The following is a 16,917-nucleotide window of genomic DNA, read 5'->3' as shown; positions in this document are numbered from 1 at the left end:
ATGTTTCTATGCAACTCTCCGGACTCACCCATGAACCATCAATCTTCTGACCCACTGAGGCAAAGCTGACACTGGCATTAAACTATTTGGACAAAGTAAGGTAACTGAACAGCAGTTGCAAGAGGTCAAGAAAAGCTGAAAAGTATCACACGCAGACAGAAATAAATGAGTTGCTTCCACATGAAAAATAAGTAGTTTTTCCATTATTGAAAGTAAAAGTTATATGTGAAATCAAGATTCGGTCGACCAGCACAAAAAATGCTCTTCTAACTGGATTTTTAAATTCATGCAATGCATCAGTTTACTGCACCGCAGTGCGGGAATATATGTTGAACAGTAAGGTTGACACTAAATTACTCAACACACAGTTTGCGAATTTTCAGGTATCTGAAATACAGATGCAATATGTTATGCTTAAATTCACAAGCTCAGTTGAACTACAGTAGATTTTGAGAGACCTAACACGGAGTGTGTAATACGCTGCACAGAAGCACATGGAAGGTTCACTGCGAATCCAAATAGGGTTGTGCACCAAACCAAATCTAAAGCCAGAATGTCATAATGTTAGCTGTGTCTTTGGGCCAGAACCACTATTGGTGTAATTGTCCCTCTGTCAAGCCCGTGTGGTGGCTGGTGTGCAACGGTCACCACACATTAAGAAAATCCACGCACAGGCATCTTCCATACTTCAACATGTAGTTCGGGATCTGGAATATTAGGTCCTTCATTGTAACACCTGTGAACTCATCCTTTTTTGAGATGGAAGCAAGTCATCCTCAATCCTCGTTTCGAGGGACCGCCTATGATGATGATGACTTGTCCCTTTAAAGAAAACGATGGCATGTCTGTTCAGTTTAGTTCTGTTACGGGATATCAGACGAGTGTTTTGCAATCAGTGGCTCAGGCCACAAATAAGAGCGTTGATAAGACCACACCTGGAGTACCTGTTTTGGTCTCCTTATTTAAGGAGGGTTATACTTGCATTGGAGGCATTTCAGAGAAGGTTCACGAGGTTGATTCCTGAGATGAAGAAAGGTTGAGCAGGTTGGGCCTGTACTCACTGGAGGTTGGAAGAATGTGAAGTGATCTTATTGAAACGTATAAGATACTGAGGGGCTTGACAGGGTAGATGCAGACGATGTTTCCCCTCGTGGGGGAATCTGGAACTACAGGGCATAGTTTCAGAATAAGGGGTCGCCCATTTAAAACAGACATGAGGAGGAATTTCTTCTCTCAGAGGGTCGTGAATCTTTGGAATTCTTTACCCCACAAAGCTGTGGAGGCTGGGCCATAGAATATATTTAAGGCAGAGATAGACAGATTTCTGAATGATAAGGGAGCCAGGGGTTATGGGGAGCGGGCAGGGAAGTGGAGTTGAGGCCAAGATCAGATCAGCCATGATCTCATTGAATGGCAGAGCAGGCTCGAGGGGTAAAATGGCCTACTCCTGCTCCTATTTCTTATGTTATTGATCATCATTTTTCATCGACAAACTTGAACATAAGCGAGGCGGACACTTCAGTGCACTATTGAGAAAAGGCCGCATTGTTGGAAGTATTTCTTTATTGTAATTGAAAGCTATCTGCCTGTTCAGGTGCACATATAAAACAACACCCAAGAAGCTCAACACTATTCAGGACAAAGCAGTTGCTTGATCGACACAACATTCACTACCTTAAACGGTCACTCCCTCTATCGCACTGTGCTTGCAATGTGCACTATATGCACAAGATGCACTGCAGCAACTCACCACGACTTCTTCAACAGCGTCTCCCAAACCCGTGACCATCACCGTCTAGGAGGATAAGGACAGCAGGTGCTTGGGAACAAATTCCCCTCCAACTCACACAGCATTGCAACTTGGACACTCATCACCATTCCTGCATCGTCGCTGGGTCCAAATCCTGGAACTCCCTCCCTGACAGCACTGTGGGAGTATCTTCACCACACGGACTGCAGCGGTTCAAGAAGGCAGCTCACCACCACCTTCTCAAAGGCAACTAGGGATGGGCAATAATTGCCGGCCTTGCCAGTGACGCCCACATCCCGAGAATTAATTTGTAAGACAAGATGAAGAAGATTCCGATGTGTTGATCAACATTCCTCCCACAACCAGTTGTTATGTCTTGAATAAAGAGTCAGACTAGATACTGCAAGCTCAAAGTAAGGTATGACCGTAGTCCTTTATTGCAGATCTCAGTGTGCCACTCCAGCCTGTGAGGCCTCCTTATATACAGGTGCTCCCAAGGGATTGTGGGATCCCTTGGGACTCCAGGAAATAAGCCCTCTGGAGGTTAGACATGGTATTTACAGGTTTACATACATAGCAACCAGCACCACTTAAAACAGATTACTCGATCACTGACCGACTGAGATGTCCAGCGTTTTCTGTTTTTATATCAGATTCCAGCCTCCGCAGTATTTTGCTTTTGTATTACTGTTTAATTCACTGCCACTTCTCTTCTAGGAATGCCCACCTTGAAGTTCTGCTCTTCCCTCAGACGGGATTTCCGTTTGTCTCTTTTACCTTGTTCATCTTCTTTTCTTTCTGTTTCCCTTCTCATGTTTGATCAGGTATCTGCCAAGACTCGCTTTCACAGATACATCTCTTTCCTCAGCAACTGTCCCTATCTCCGATTTAATCCACGTGGATCCCAACTGAAATTCCACCCTTCACGTTTTGGATCCACCCAGGGTTCTGACGAAGGGTCACAGACCCGAAACGTTAACTCTGTTTCTCGCTCCACAGATGCTGCCCGACCCGCTGAGACTTCCAGCATTTTCTGTTTTTTTTGACTTGACCACTTGCCACATTTGTTGTACATATTGGCTGCTACATTTCCCCCCACAAGAACACAGATTACACGTTAACATTTATTTGTTGGCTATGAAGTCCTTTGGGATGTACCGAAGACACAATGGATAAAATTCCGGCCTCCCCGGGAGCGTACGAAGTGCGGATGGATCCGGCGTGGTCTCGCAAAAGCCGGTTTTCGGGCTGAGATTCACATGCGCCGCAAACCGGCTTTTCCAATCCGTCAAGATTTCTCTTGACAGATCCTCCACATCCCCGCAGGAAGAGCATTCGCGCGGGTGAGATTGGGCTATTTGCCCAGCTCATGCCTCGTGAATGTCCTTCAAACTCATGCCTGGTGAAAGCAGGTGCATAGTCTACTTTTACTCACGTAAGATTTTTAAAACATAGAAAAATTAAATTTAAAAACACATTTGTACATTAAAAACCCTGACCATTAAGGTAAGTTTATTTTAAACCATATTAAAAGACATTTAAAAAAAGTTTCAAAACATATATATTTTTTCTAAAACATTTAATTAACTTTAATTCCAATTCATTTTAAATATGTGAGGTGTTTTTTTTTAAATGTATTATGTTGTGTTTCTTATTTTAAGGGTTTATTCTCATTGATAATAATAGGAACTCGGAGAAACGGAGTTACCGTTACTATCAATGAGAATACTGCATCGTGATTGGTGCTCCAGGCCCATGTGACTCCAGCATGTCCGCACGTACGGGGAAGTCCTATCTCCGTACGCTGCGCATCGAATGAAGGCCTCCGACCGCAATTGAAGATGCCTCCGTAACCACCAGGTACTTTCACAACAACATTTTGGGTCGGAGGCATTTGTCCGAAGGAAACCTCCAATCAGAATTTTAGCCCCGAAGATGCTTATTAATTATAAGTTCTTTCCTTATTAGTTGGTGTTCCCGTAAAGATTACAAATTTAACACCTAGCAGTCTAGTCACACTTCTGAAATCCTGTGCTATGTTGATGTGGGTTGGTTATTAATTAGTTTAGAATAAATGAACAAAGTTATTAATTTGCATATTCGGTTTGGTCTAATTTCACCGCAACCTTTTTAAATCCAAGTTGACTGTTCTATATTTAAAGAGATGGCAGATAGCCATTTCATTCCTGCCTGCAGTTTGTGAATGGAATGCAACTTAAATGAATAATTATTGCCCTGCCCCATTCTATTTTTTAAAAACTGCCTTCAGCCTTGCCGTTAAAATTCGTGAATTTGAAGCATCCTTCTCAAAAATCCATCTGCTTTACTGGATCCCATCTCTATCAATCGAGAAAGAATGTACCGAGGAGGTAAAACTGCACTTACTGCTGCTGAAACCCTCATGAGTATGCTCACAGGTTTGTAGAGCTGTTGAGTTGGGAGTGGCTTAACCAGTCACGTGATGTTCACCAAGACTCAATAAAACCCCAGTCAGTTGTGTTCGGGGATCCACGATGAGGCAGGTGGTTGTGAGCCTGGTGGATGAACTGGTAATGTGTCGTGTGATTATTAAACCTTTGCTGATAAACCAACCAGTTCTTAAGAGCAATGTGTTGCTATGAATTCTTCAGTAAGGAACCTATGAAACGAATACATTACACCGACCACATTTGATGTGGACATGGATGGAATAAACCCTACAATGCAACATATACTCCCTTAGTATACACGGTATACTTACAATCCCTTAGGTTGTACTTCTTTACTGCTATCCTGAGATGAAAGGGTTGTCTTATGAAGAAAGGTTGAGCAGGTTGGGCTTATACTCATTGAAGTTTAGAAGACTGAGAGGTGATCTTATTGAAATGTATAAGATTCTGAGGGGGCTTGACAGGGTAGATGCAGAGAGGATGTTTCCCCTCGTGGGGGAATCTAGAACTCGGAGGCATAGTTTCAGAATAAGGGGTCGCCCATTTAAGATGGAGATTAGGAGGAATTTCTTCTCTCAGAGGATTGTGAATCTGTGGAATTCTCTGTCCCAGAGAGCTGTGGAGGCTGGGTCATTGAATATATTTAAGGTGGAGATAGACAGATGTTTGAACGATAAGGGAGTCAAGGGTTATCGGGAGTGGGCAGGGAAGTGGAGTTGAGGCCAGGATCAGATCAACCATGATTGTATTGAATGGCGGAGCAGGCTCGAGGGGCCAAATGACCAAATGATGCTCCCATTTCTTATGTTGGTATGTATCCAGTGTAAAAGCCCTAATATATGGGAGAGAACAGCATTTATTTTCAGTCACTATTAAGCGCTCGACAGATTTTCAGCTTCCATAACAGTTCCACAAAATTCAAATTATTTCAAATGTAGTAATGAATTTTTAATTGATTTCATTGGGGCATTAAACTAACACTTGTGTTTGGAGCCATGCCAGTTTAAATTAGCTGCAGGGTATTACACAGTCAGCAAGTTTTCACATTGACTTTTTAATCTTTGGAGTTCTGTAACATTGGAAAACTGAAAGCCAGGTAAATGAAATATGCATATTGGAATCAACACCCGATGCCAACATTGAACAAATTTTAATTTAAACGCTCAAGAGATTGGCTATGCGTCATACTCAAGAGGTGCCAGAAGATATGTAACAAATAGATTCCATCTCGCTTGTCAAAATTCATCAAAAATGAAATAAAGACAAGTTTGAAAATCTACACTTACCAATCTCCCTCCAGGGCATCAGAGTTAAGAATAGGCGCTGATTTCTTGTTGAAATCATTTAAAATCTGTACTTGCCTCATAATTAATAATTATAACCGGGTTTGAAAGCTGAACGCCGACAAACCAGAAGTGCTACAGGGCCGACAACATAATCTGACAGCAAGGTTTTGTGTTATTTATAAGTGGGGCTAAGCGTACACAAGCTGACATCACAACACTGCGCACTGCAGACAGTGGGCCAAACAAGGTTCTTCCGGGATTACGATGAGCCAAATGCGCGAGATGAGAAGGATAATATGCATGGAGGTGGGGCGGGGCAGGAGGCAGGGTGTACAAAGCTCCAAATGATTTGACATTGACCCCTGTGGGTGGTGGTTGAGAGTTTATTCCACACAAGCAAGGATCAATACAAATACAGTGGGGCCGAAATTCAGGGTCTCGGAGAGAGCCGTTACTGTCCGTTTGCGACGGCCATGCGTCGGAATCCCGTGACCGACCCGACCCAAATTCAGGTCGGTATTTTTTGGCCTGGACCCGATACCTCCCGATGCTGATGATCGGCGAAAGCACGTCATCATAACGCGCACTGCCGCTTTCCCACACCTTAAAAAATCTTACGAGCAATATTCAGCCGCAGAAATCGATCCCCCGCCGCGCAGTGCCCCCGACAGCTTTGTGTCGGTGCAACATATCTCCAGTGTGTGCAGCCCAGCAGTGTGGCAGCCCTTCAAGGGGAGGGCCCACTGCCGTGGCCGCCATGTAATCATTTTTGCCGGCTGACTTCCCGATCATCTGGCCGAAACCCTCCCTGGTGGCCCAGTGGCCGGTTATAAAATGGTAGATTCTCTCCCCTTTGACGGAGCGGAGAGTGCGTGGTGACGCACACAAGCTGTGAGGTCACCGCTACTCCACCGTTGATTGACAGCGGCGGAGTCCCGGTCCGACCTATATTCAGCCACTCAGCCTGGCTTTCAGTCTATAGCCCGCCCCCTTTATGACACATTTCCTCATAGTCCTAAAAATGGCTCTTTCGACCGCACCAAGTACGGTAAGTACAAAGAAAAAAATCATAGGTGCGCCAGCTTTCTTGTGCTGCTGAATTTCGACCTTTGTATCTTAAGCAGCAGTTTACAATGTATAATTAAGGCCGCGAATTTGCTGACTGTGATGGGTCCGTTACAAGCGACATCAGTGGCGGGTCCCGACCCCGCTGCTGGCTCCATCCCGGCCTCTGAAATGTCTTTACTTTCGTTGGGCTTGTTAAGCCCGCCCAGCGCGTTTCCCGGCCAATTAGAGGAAGCGGGTCTGGCACTGTCATTGGATGATGGGTCATCAGTCAGTTTCCTTAAAGGGACCATGGCCAACTTTATTTTGACATTTGTCAAATGTCAAATGTCGCCTTGGTCATCAGAATCCCACTACGATCAGCCCCAACACCAGCAGCATCAGGCACACCAGCAGATCCAACAACAACACCAACCTTCATCTCACTCAACTGATGCTGCACAGGACACAGGGCATCAGTACCCGACTGTATTGGACTGTGCAGTCACCTGAGAACTCATGTTTAGAGTGGAAGCAAGTCTTCCTCAATTTCGAGGGACTGCCTATGATGATGATATATATATATATATGAGCGTGTATAAGTGTTAATAAACAAATTGTAACTGTATGAAAATAAGTGTTAATAGACAAATTAATATGTAAATTGGCTATAATCTTACTGGGTGGTGGGGGGGGGCAACAAATGAACAACTGGGCAGTGGTGAGAATGTGAAACTCACTTCCACAGGGAGTGGGTGAAGTGGATAGTATAGATACATTTAAGGAATGGCTAGCTAAGCATATGAGGGAGAAGCTAATAGAGAGTTACGCTGGTAGAGTTAGATGAGGAAAGGTGGAAGGAGGCTCGAGTGGAACATTGATTGGTTGGGCCGAATGGCCGGTTTCTGCGCTGTACCTCCCGTGTAATCCTATTTTTTGCCACAGCGTAAGAAGGAGCCAAAACTCTTTGGGCCAGTCACCGAGAGTGACTCTCGTGCATCATTTGGTGACGGACATGTGAGAGAGGACATTCTGCACCCTCCGCTCCTTACTCCCAACTGGGAAATGGTTCATGGCACAGGTAAGGCATGAAAATAAGCACCATTGCCGAGGTAACACTAGCACAGCTGAATGTGACAAATTATGTTTCCACTGCTCTCGTGGGCGAGATTGCAATTAAGATAGAATGAGCCTTTAAATGTACAATAAGCAAAGTAAATGCAAACGGAGAGAAATAAAACTGATTCGAATCATGAGAGCTACTTTCTGTCAAAATCTCTCCTCCAACCACTCCCACTGATAGTTTTTCAGCACAATGAATGTAATGGTTCAGTTGGTTAGTTTATGTGCTGTAAGGCAGCTATATGAAGCATTTCAGTTGTAGCCTTATCATGTTATCCACAGATAGTAGCCTGGAAGGTACTCTATTAGCACATAACCACTTAACACCAGAGCAGTTTACATCTAGAGTAAGCTTTAACAAGGCTTGCACAATATTTCCTTGCTTGCAATTTTGATGGAGACGAAATGCTTGTTTACTTTGACTGGGTTAAACCCCTGTTAAGATATCGAGAAAGACATTGTGATACAAATGCATTATGCGCTGTGTAATTTGGCTATAATTATTACATTGGGAAACTGTGGCTAAGGTAGCTGCTATAATGAGCTAAGTCTGATTAAAAAAAGTGCTTAGAAAAGAAAAAAAAAACTTGCAAATACAAAGTCAGAAAACACAAATAAGATAATACAAGGCCACAACAGCCCTGAAAACTGCTGTGGGGGGGGGGGGGGGGGGGGGGGGGGCGGGGTGCTAATTAATGAAATAATGTGCCCTGAGAGTTCTATGAGGCAAACAATGAGTCTTTGGCCGAGGCGTCACTTATCAAGCGAGATTAGCACACAACTGACCATCTGGTAATTCAGCACATAAATATATAAGGGTAGGGAGAGATAACTTTACCGCAGTCAAGAATGAGCCCTTGGTTTGGTCACCAAGGTGAGGCACCCAGGACAAGGGGTAAGCCTGACCAGCACGTGGGTCTGGCTAGCATAGAAAGGGAGCCCTTACGGTATATAGGCCCCAAGTTTCAACATGATTTGCTCCTGATTTTTAGGAGCAACTGGTGTAGAACGGAGTATCTTAGAAATCGGAATTCTCGCCATTTAGTTTGCTCCAGTTCTAGTCAGTTAGAACAGTTTCACTTTGGAACAGAATTTTTTTTTCAAAAGGGGGCGTGTCCGGCCACTTACGCCTGTTTTCAAAGTTTCGTCAGTGAAAACTTACTCCAAACTAACTTAGAATGGAGTAAGTGAAGATTTTTGTACGCTGGAAAAAACCTTGTCGAGACTTCAGAAAATCAGGCGTAGGTTACAAATCAGGCGTAGGGAATGGTGGGGGAGTTTAAAGGGAAGTTTACAAACATTACACACTTCAGTTTTACAAATAAAGAGCCATCATCAATAATAAATGATAAAAACATCAATAAATCAACCAATAAATCAATCAAAAAAAATTAATAAGGAATAATTTTTTTTTTAAATCAATAAATAAAACATTTTCTACATACCGACTGCAGCACTGGGAGCCCCCCCCCCCCACCCCCAGTGTGTCTCTGTCAGTGTCTCTAACTCTCTATCTCTCTGTCTGTGTGTCTCTCATTCTCTGTCTGTCAGTGTCTGTGTTTCTGACAGCGAGGGGAGGGGGAGGAGGGGAGTAGAGGGAGCGAGGGGGGAGCAGGGGGAGGGAAGGGGGAGAAGGGGAAGGGATGAGGGAGAAGGGGGAGGGATGGGGAGAAGGGGGAGGGATGGGGAGAAGGGGGAGAAGGAGGGGGGAGAAGGGGGAGAAGGAGGGGGAGAAGGGGGAGGGATGGGGGAGAAGGGAGAGGGATGGGGGAGAAGGGGGAGGGATGGGGGAGAAGGGGGAGGGATGGGGGAGAAGGGGGAGAAGGAGGGGGGAGAAGGGGGAGAAGGAGGGGGAGAAGGGGGAGGGATGGGGGAGAAGGGGGAGGGATGGGGGAGAAGGGGGAGGGATGGGGGAGAAGGGGGAGGGATGGGGAGAAGGGGGAGGGATGGGGAGAAGGGGGAGGGATGGGGAGAAGGGGGAGGGATGGGGGAGAAGGGGGAGAAGGAGGGGGGAGAAGGGGGAGAAGGAGGGGGAGAAGGGGGAGGGAGGAGGAGAAGGAGATGGGGGGGAAGGAGATGGGGGGGAAGGAGATGGGGGTTGGAAGGAGATGGGGGGGGGAAGGAGATGGGGGGGCGGGGGAAGGAAAGGAGAAGGGGGAGAGAGGCTGAACGGGCCGGGCTCAGCCGGGCCCGAGACTTTGGGCAGGGCCCGTCCCCAGCACCAGATTTACAGGTAGGTGGCGTTGGGTCGGGTCGGGGGGAGCGCGGGTCGGGGGGGGTGGTGGGAGGGAGGTCAGGTCCGGTCCAGTCGGGGGGGGGCGGGTGGGGGGAAGCGGGAGTCGGGTCGGTGTCGGGTCCGGTCCGGAGGCGGGGGGCGGGGGGGAAGCGAGAGTCGGGTCGGTGTTGGGTCCGGTCCGGAGGCGGGGGGCGGGGGGAAGCGGGAGTCGGGTCGGGTCCAGTCCGGGGGGTCAGGTCCGGTCCAGGAGCGAGGTGGGGGGGGAGGAAGCGGGAGTCGGGTCGGGGTCGGGTCCGGTCCAGGAGCGGGGAGGGGGGAGGGAAGCGGGAGTCGAGTCGGGTCAGGAGGAAGCAGGAGCTGGCCATGGGAGGAGCCTTATGCACGCAGACCCAGTGAGGCCATTGGGCCAGGGCTAGGGGCTGCGTGCTTCGGGTCCCTCTCACACAGTTTTGGGCGCCTGGAGCTACTGAACATGCGCACCCACTGTAGCGCGCATGTGCAGAGGTCCCGGCACTGTTTTCAATGCAGGGACCTGGCTCCGCCCCCTGCAGCTCGTGCTGCGCTGCGCCGAGCTGCAAACGACCTGCAGGGAGGTGGAGAATCTGTAAGTTTTTTTTAGGTGCACTTTGTGGCACGAAAAACGGGCGTCCAGGTCGGGACTGCACCGTTCTAGGCGCGGCTCGAAACTTGGACCCATTCTCTGTACGTGTTGTGCTGAATTGCTGGAGAAATACCACCAACGATGTCTCCACAAGATCCTACAAATCTCTTGGGAGGATAGATGCACCAACGTCAGTGTCCTCGATCAGGCCAACATCCCCAGCATCGAAGCATTGACCACACTTGGCCAGCTCCGTTGGACGGGCCACATTGCCTGAATGCCCGACACAAGACCCCCAAAGCAAGCGCTCTACTCGGACCTCCTACACGGCAAACGATCCCCAGGTGGGCAGAGCAAATGTTTCAAGGACACCCTCAAAGCCTCCTTGATAAAGTGCAACATCCCCACCGACACCTGGGAATCCCTGGCCAAAGTGGAGGAAGAGCATCCGGGAGGGCGCTGAGCACCTCGAGTCTCGTCGCCGAGAGCATGCAGAAAACAAACACAGGCAGCGGAAGGAGCGTGAGACAAACCAGACTCCCCACCCACCCTTTCCTCCAACCACCGTCTGTCCCACCTGTGACAGAGACTGTAATTCCCGTATTGGACTGTTCGGTCACCTGAGAACTCACTTTTAGAGTGGAAGCAAGTTTTCCTCGATTCCGAGGGACTGCCTATGATGATGATGTGTTTAGCTGAGTATAATCATTGCCTCTGTGTAAGATTTAACGTTAGTTCTACAAATAAAAGACTTCACGGTTAATCCGACATTGTGTGTATGTGTCTATAATGTGCAGAGTCACAAACACTGTAAGATAGGGTAAAGGCAGGCTCCTTTTTACCTCCAGTTGGGATGCTAATTCCCAGCCCATAGAGTTTCAAGGCTGGTAGAACTTACCGAAATGTTTGGCAGCAGCATTGTCACACTGATGACGCTGATCTTCCAGGAACTCCAAGTCCAACATCAAGTCATCCTCATCCAGGTCACATGATCCCAGTCTATTCAGAACATCCTGAATCCAAGAGAGGAAAGGAAAAATAAATGACTAAAATAATTCTGCAAAAAATAGTTTTATTGGCAACTACCAACATTAAATACTTGCATGGCAAAGCAAAGATTTAAAAGTTCGAAAAGAACTTTAGACTGTTGGGCATCATAGGTGAGACAGACGGGTGCCATTCTCTTGATTAAAGTTCATATTGCAGAGACATGAATTCAAGGGTTCACAATATTCTGTTTATAGGCGCCTTTCGGATGTGACGTCAAAACCGAGAAACTGCCTGATCTCCGAGACCAATGTAAAAGATCCCGTGACACTTTTCAAAAAGCTGGTGAGTTCTCCTGGTGTCCTGGCCAACATGTGCCCCTCAACCAACACCGGCAAAAAACAGATTATCTGGTCATTATCTCATTGCTGTTGGGGAGACCTTTCCATGCCACGTTTCCCGACATTACAACACTGACTGTACGAAGAGAACATAAGAACATAAGAATTAGGAACAGGAGTAGGCCATCTAGCCCCTCAAGCCTGCTCCGCCACTCAACAAGATCATGGCTGATCTGGCCGTGGACTCAGCTCCACTTACCCGCCCGCTCCCCGTAACCCTTCATTCCCTTATTGGTTAAAAATCTATCTATCTGTGATTTGAATACATTCAATGAGCTAGCCTCAACTGCTTCCTTGGGCAGAGAATTCCACAGATTCACAACCCTCTGGGAGAAGAAATTCCTTCTCAACTCGGTTTTAAATTGGCTCCCCCATATTTTGAGGCTGTGCCCCCTAGTTCTAGTCTCCCCGACCAGTGGAAACAACCTCTCTGCCTCTATCTTGCCTATCCCTTTCATTATTTTAAATGTTTCTATAAGATCACCCCTCATCCTTCTGAACTCCAACGAGTAAAGACCCAGTCTACTCAATCTATCATCATAAGGTAACCCTCTCATCTCCGGAATCAGCCGAGTGAATCGTCTCTGTACCCCCTCCAAAGAGCATTTCATTGGTTGTGAAGCACTTTGGGACGTACGGAGGTTGAGAAATGTGCTATATTAAGTGCAAGTTATTTCTGTATTTCGTACTTATGCGATGATAATTCTCAGTCACTGCTGTTGCACTTTTGCCTGTTTGTCTTGAACTATGTTCTCACACTGAATCCACACCAGTTAAATTTTAGAATCCTGAGGCACCAAGTATAAACATAGAATTACAGCACAGTCATCATCGGCATAGGCAGTTCCTCAGAATCGAGGGAGGCTTGCTTCCACTCCTGAAGTGAGTTATTTGGTGGCTGAACAGTCCGATACAAGAGTCACAGACTCTGTCACAGGTGGGACAGATAGTCGTTGAGGGAAGGAGTGGGTGGGACTGGTTTGCCGCACGCTCTTTCCGTTGACTGCGCTTGTTTTCTGCATGCGCTCGGCGACGAGGCTCGAGGCGCTCAGCGTCCTCCCGATGCACTTCCTCCACTTAGGGCGGTCTTTGGCCAGGGACTCCCAGATGTCGGTGGGGATGTCGCACTTTATCAGGGAGGCTTTGAGGGTGGCCTTGTAGCGTTTCCGCTGCCCACCTTTGGCTCGTTTGCCGTGAGAGCGCTCCGAGTAGAGCACTTGCTTTGGGAGTCTCGTGTCTGGCATGCAGAATATGTGGCCTGCCCAGTAGAGCTGATCAAGTGTGGTCAGTGCTTCAATGGTGGGGGTGTTAGCCTAAATGAGGATGCTGATGTTGGGACGTCTGTCCTCCCAGGGGATTTGTAAGATTTTGCGGAGACATCGTTGGTGATATTTCTCCAGCAACTTGAGGTGTCTACTGTACATGGTCCATGTCTCTGAGCCAGACAGGAGGGCAGGTATTACGACAGCCCCGACAGGCCATTCGTCTCAACAGGTCCAAGCCGGTGTTTGTGCTCCCTAAAAGCCTCCTCCCACCTCACGTCATCTCACCTTATTAACATATCCTTCTATTCCTTTCTCCCTCATGTACTTATCTAGCCTCCCTTCAAATGCATCTATGCCAATCCCTACAACCACTCCATGTTGCAGTGATGGCCTTCTCTTGCTCCTATTTCTTATAGAAACATAGAAACATAGAAAATAGGTGCAGGAGTAGGCCATTCGGCCCTTCGAGCCTGCACCGCCATTCGATGAGTTCATGGCTGAACATGCAACTTCAGTACCCCATTCCTGCTTTCTCGCCATACCCCTTGATCCCCCTAGTAGTAAGGACTACATCTAACTCCCTTTTGAATATATTTAGTGAATTGGCCTCAACAACTTTCTGTGGTAGAGAATTCCACAAGTTCACCACTCTCTGGGTGAAGAAGTTTCTCCTCATCTCGGTCCTAAATGGCTTACCCCTTATCCTTAGACTGTGACCCCTGGTTCTAGACTTCCCCAATATTGGGAACATTCTTCCTGCATCTAACCTCTCTACACCTGTCAGAATTTTAAACATTTCTATGAGATCCCCTCTCATTCTTCTGAACTCCAGTGAATACAAGCCCAGTTGATCTAGTCTTTCTTGATATGTCAGTCCCGCCATCCCGGAAATCAATCTGGTGAACCTACGCTGCACTCCCTCAATAGCTAGAATTTCCTTCCTCAAGTTAGGAGACCAAAACTGTACACAATACAGTTGGTGTGGCCTCACCAAGGCCCTGTACAACTGTAGCAACACCTCCCTGCCCCTGTACTCAAATCCCCTCGCTATGAAGACCAACATGCTATTTGCTTTCTTAACCGCCTGCTGTACCTGCATGCCAACCTTCAATGACTGATGTACCATGACACCCAGTTCTCGTTGCACCTCCCCTTTTCCTAATCTGTCACCATTCAGATAATAGTCTGTCTCTCTGTTTTTACCACCAAAGTGGATCACCTCACATTTATCCACATTATACTTCATCTGCCATGCATTTGCCCACTCACCTAACCTATCCACGTCACTCTGCAGCCTCATAGCATCCTCCTCACAACTCACACTGCCACCCAACTTAGTGTCATCCGCAAATTTGGGGATACTACATTTAATCCCCTCATCTAAATCATTAATGTACAATGTAAACAGCTGGGGCCCCAGCACAGAACCTTGCGGTACCCCACTAGTCACTACCTGCCATTCTGAAAAGTACCCATTTACTCCTACTCTTTGCTTCCTGTCTGACAACCAGTTCTCAATCCATGTCAGCACACTACCCCCAATCCCATGTGCTTTATCTTTGCACATTAATCTCTTGTGTGGGACCTTGACGAAAGCCTTCTGAAAGTCCAAATATACCACATCAACTAGTTCTCCCTTGTCCACTTTACTGGAAACATCCTCAAAAAATTCCAGAAGATTTGTCAAGCATGATTTCCCTTTCACAAATCCATGCTGACTTGGACCTATCATGTCACCTCTTTCCAAATGCGCTGCTATGACATTCTTAATAATTGATTCCATCATTTTACTCACTACCGATGTCAGGCTGACCGGTCTATAATTTCCTGTTTTCTCTCTCCCTCCTTTTTTAAAAAGTGGGGCTACATTGGCTACCCTCCACTCCATAGGAACTGATCCAGGATCTATGGAATGTTGGAAAATGACTGTCAATGCATCCGTTATTTCCAAAGCCACCTCTTTAAGTACTCTGGGATGCAGTCCATCAGGCCCTGGGGATTTATCGGCCTTCAATCCCATCAATTTCCCCAACACAATTTCCCGACTAATAAGGATTTCCCTCAGTTCCTCCTTCTTACTAGACCCTCTGACCACTTTTATATCTGGAAGGTTGTTTGTGTCCTCCTTAGTGAATACCGAACCAAAGTACTTGTTCAATTGGTCTGCCATTTCTTTGTTCCCCGTTATGACTTCCCCTGATTCTGACTGCAGGGGACATACGTTTGTCTTTACTAACCTTTTTCTCTACATATCTATAGAAGCTTTTGCAGTCCGTTTTAATGTTCCCTGCAAGCTTTCTCTCGTACTCCATTTTCCCTGCCCTAATCAAACCCTTTGTCATCCTCTGCCGAGTTCTGAATTTCTCCCAGTCCCCGGGTTCGCTGCTATTTCTGGCCAATTTGTATGCCACTTCCTTGGCTTTAATACTTTCCCTGATTTCCCTTGATAGCCACGGTTGAGCCACCTTCCCTTTTTTATTTTTACGCCAGACAGGGATGTACTTACTTTCTTATGTTCTTACATTCATAACTGTAGCTTAACTTCCCCCCACTCCCTTTGTATTCCAGCCCCGAGATTCACCCCACATCCTCTCCACAGCATTGTAACTCACTCCCACATACTGATCATTCCGAATGCAAAAATTGCAAACGATTTAGGCCGTGAATATAACTAAATCAGAATTAACACACATACTGAAAACATGTTGTGTTTTGGCTTCAGACGGAGCTATTCTGTGGTTTGTTACACTTCCACCCACATTTAAAATGCGCTTGTGAAGGTGCAAAGCGATAGCGTATTCGGGGTTAGATGCTCGCTCGACTCTAGCCCAGCAACATGCCCAAACAGCGCCCTCTACTGCACAAGTGTGAAGCTTTCTCCTCATCATGTCAAGGGAATGGAGTGCAGGCAGGGCTGGAAAATCCAAGCTGCTTGGAAATATATCCACCAAGGGTTAGATATTCCACTCATTTCATTCGCCTCAATTGGATGGAAATACAGCAGGGGAAAAAATAGAACTGCAAAATGTTAATAGAATTCTAATAGTGGCATAGATTTAAAGTAATTGGTGAAGGAAGGGAAGGGAAGGGAGGAAAAGAGGGAGGGAAGAGAGGGAGGAGAGGGAGGGAGGGAGGGAAGAGAGGCAGGGAGGGAAGAGAGGCAGGGAGGGAAGGAATTGCATTTATATAGCACCTTTCACGACCACCTAATGTCTCAAAGCGCTTTACAGCCAATGAAGTACTTTTGGAGTATAGTCACTGTTGTAATGTAAAAAACTAGAGGGGAGTTGAGGAGAACTTTCTTCACCCAGAGGGTGGTGTGGGTCTGGAACTCACTGCCTGAAAGAGTGGTAGAGGCAGAAATGCTCATCGCATTTAAAAAGTACTTGGATGTGCACTTGAAATGCCAGAACCTGCAGGGTTACGGACTAAGAGCTGGAAAGTGGGGTTAGGCTGGATAGCTTTTTGTCGGCCGGCGCGGACACAATGGGCCGAATGGCCTCCTTCTGTGCCGTAAAGTTCTACGATTGCATGGCTCTACTGATTCTCATTTCACCGTCGATATAACATTTCACAGCATCTGCACAGCAGCAGAATTATCTCTTTGGGAAACCAGATTATGCAGAAAAAAACTTTTATCCCAAGTTTAAATGGAATAAAGATATAGCAAGTTAAAAAAAAATTAACAGGCTGGGCATTTGTCAAAGAACGCATCATGTATCCCTCTCTGCACAATTAGCGCCTCCAGCTGAGTTATAAAATATGCATTTTCATATAACTGAAGGAAATTTCCTAA

At 46.7% G+C, this 16,917-nt stretch overlaps 1 protein-coding gene across 1 annotated transcript in view; it reads right to left on the bottom strand.

The window, feature by feature from the left end:
* Positions 1 to 16,917, bottom strand: part of ccser1 (coiled-coil serine-rich protein 1) — a 1,720,263-nt gene that overhangs the window by 1,348,265 nt on the left and 355,081 nt on the right. The window contains exon 4 of the mRNA XM_070866097.1: positions 11,367 to 11,481. Within this exon, the coding sequence (XP_070722198.1) occupies positions 11,367 to 11,481 (115 nt within the window). The remainder of the gene's footprint in view (positions 1 to 11,366; positions 11,482 to 16,917) is intronic.

This window comes from Pristiophorus japonicus, chromosome 2 (assembly GCF_044704955.1).
Source record: "Pristiophorus japonicus isolate sPriJap1 chromosome 2, sPriJap1.hap1, whole genome shotgun sequence".
Lineage (NCBI taxonomy): Eukaryota > Metazoa > Chordata > Chondrichthyes > Pristiophoridae > Pristiophorus > Pristiophorus japonicus.
The sequence above is the reverse complement of the archived record's forward strand: the minus strand, read 5'-3'. Positions and strand labels throughout refer to the sequence as shown.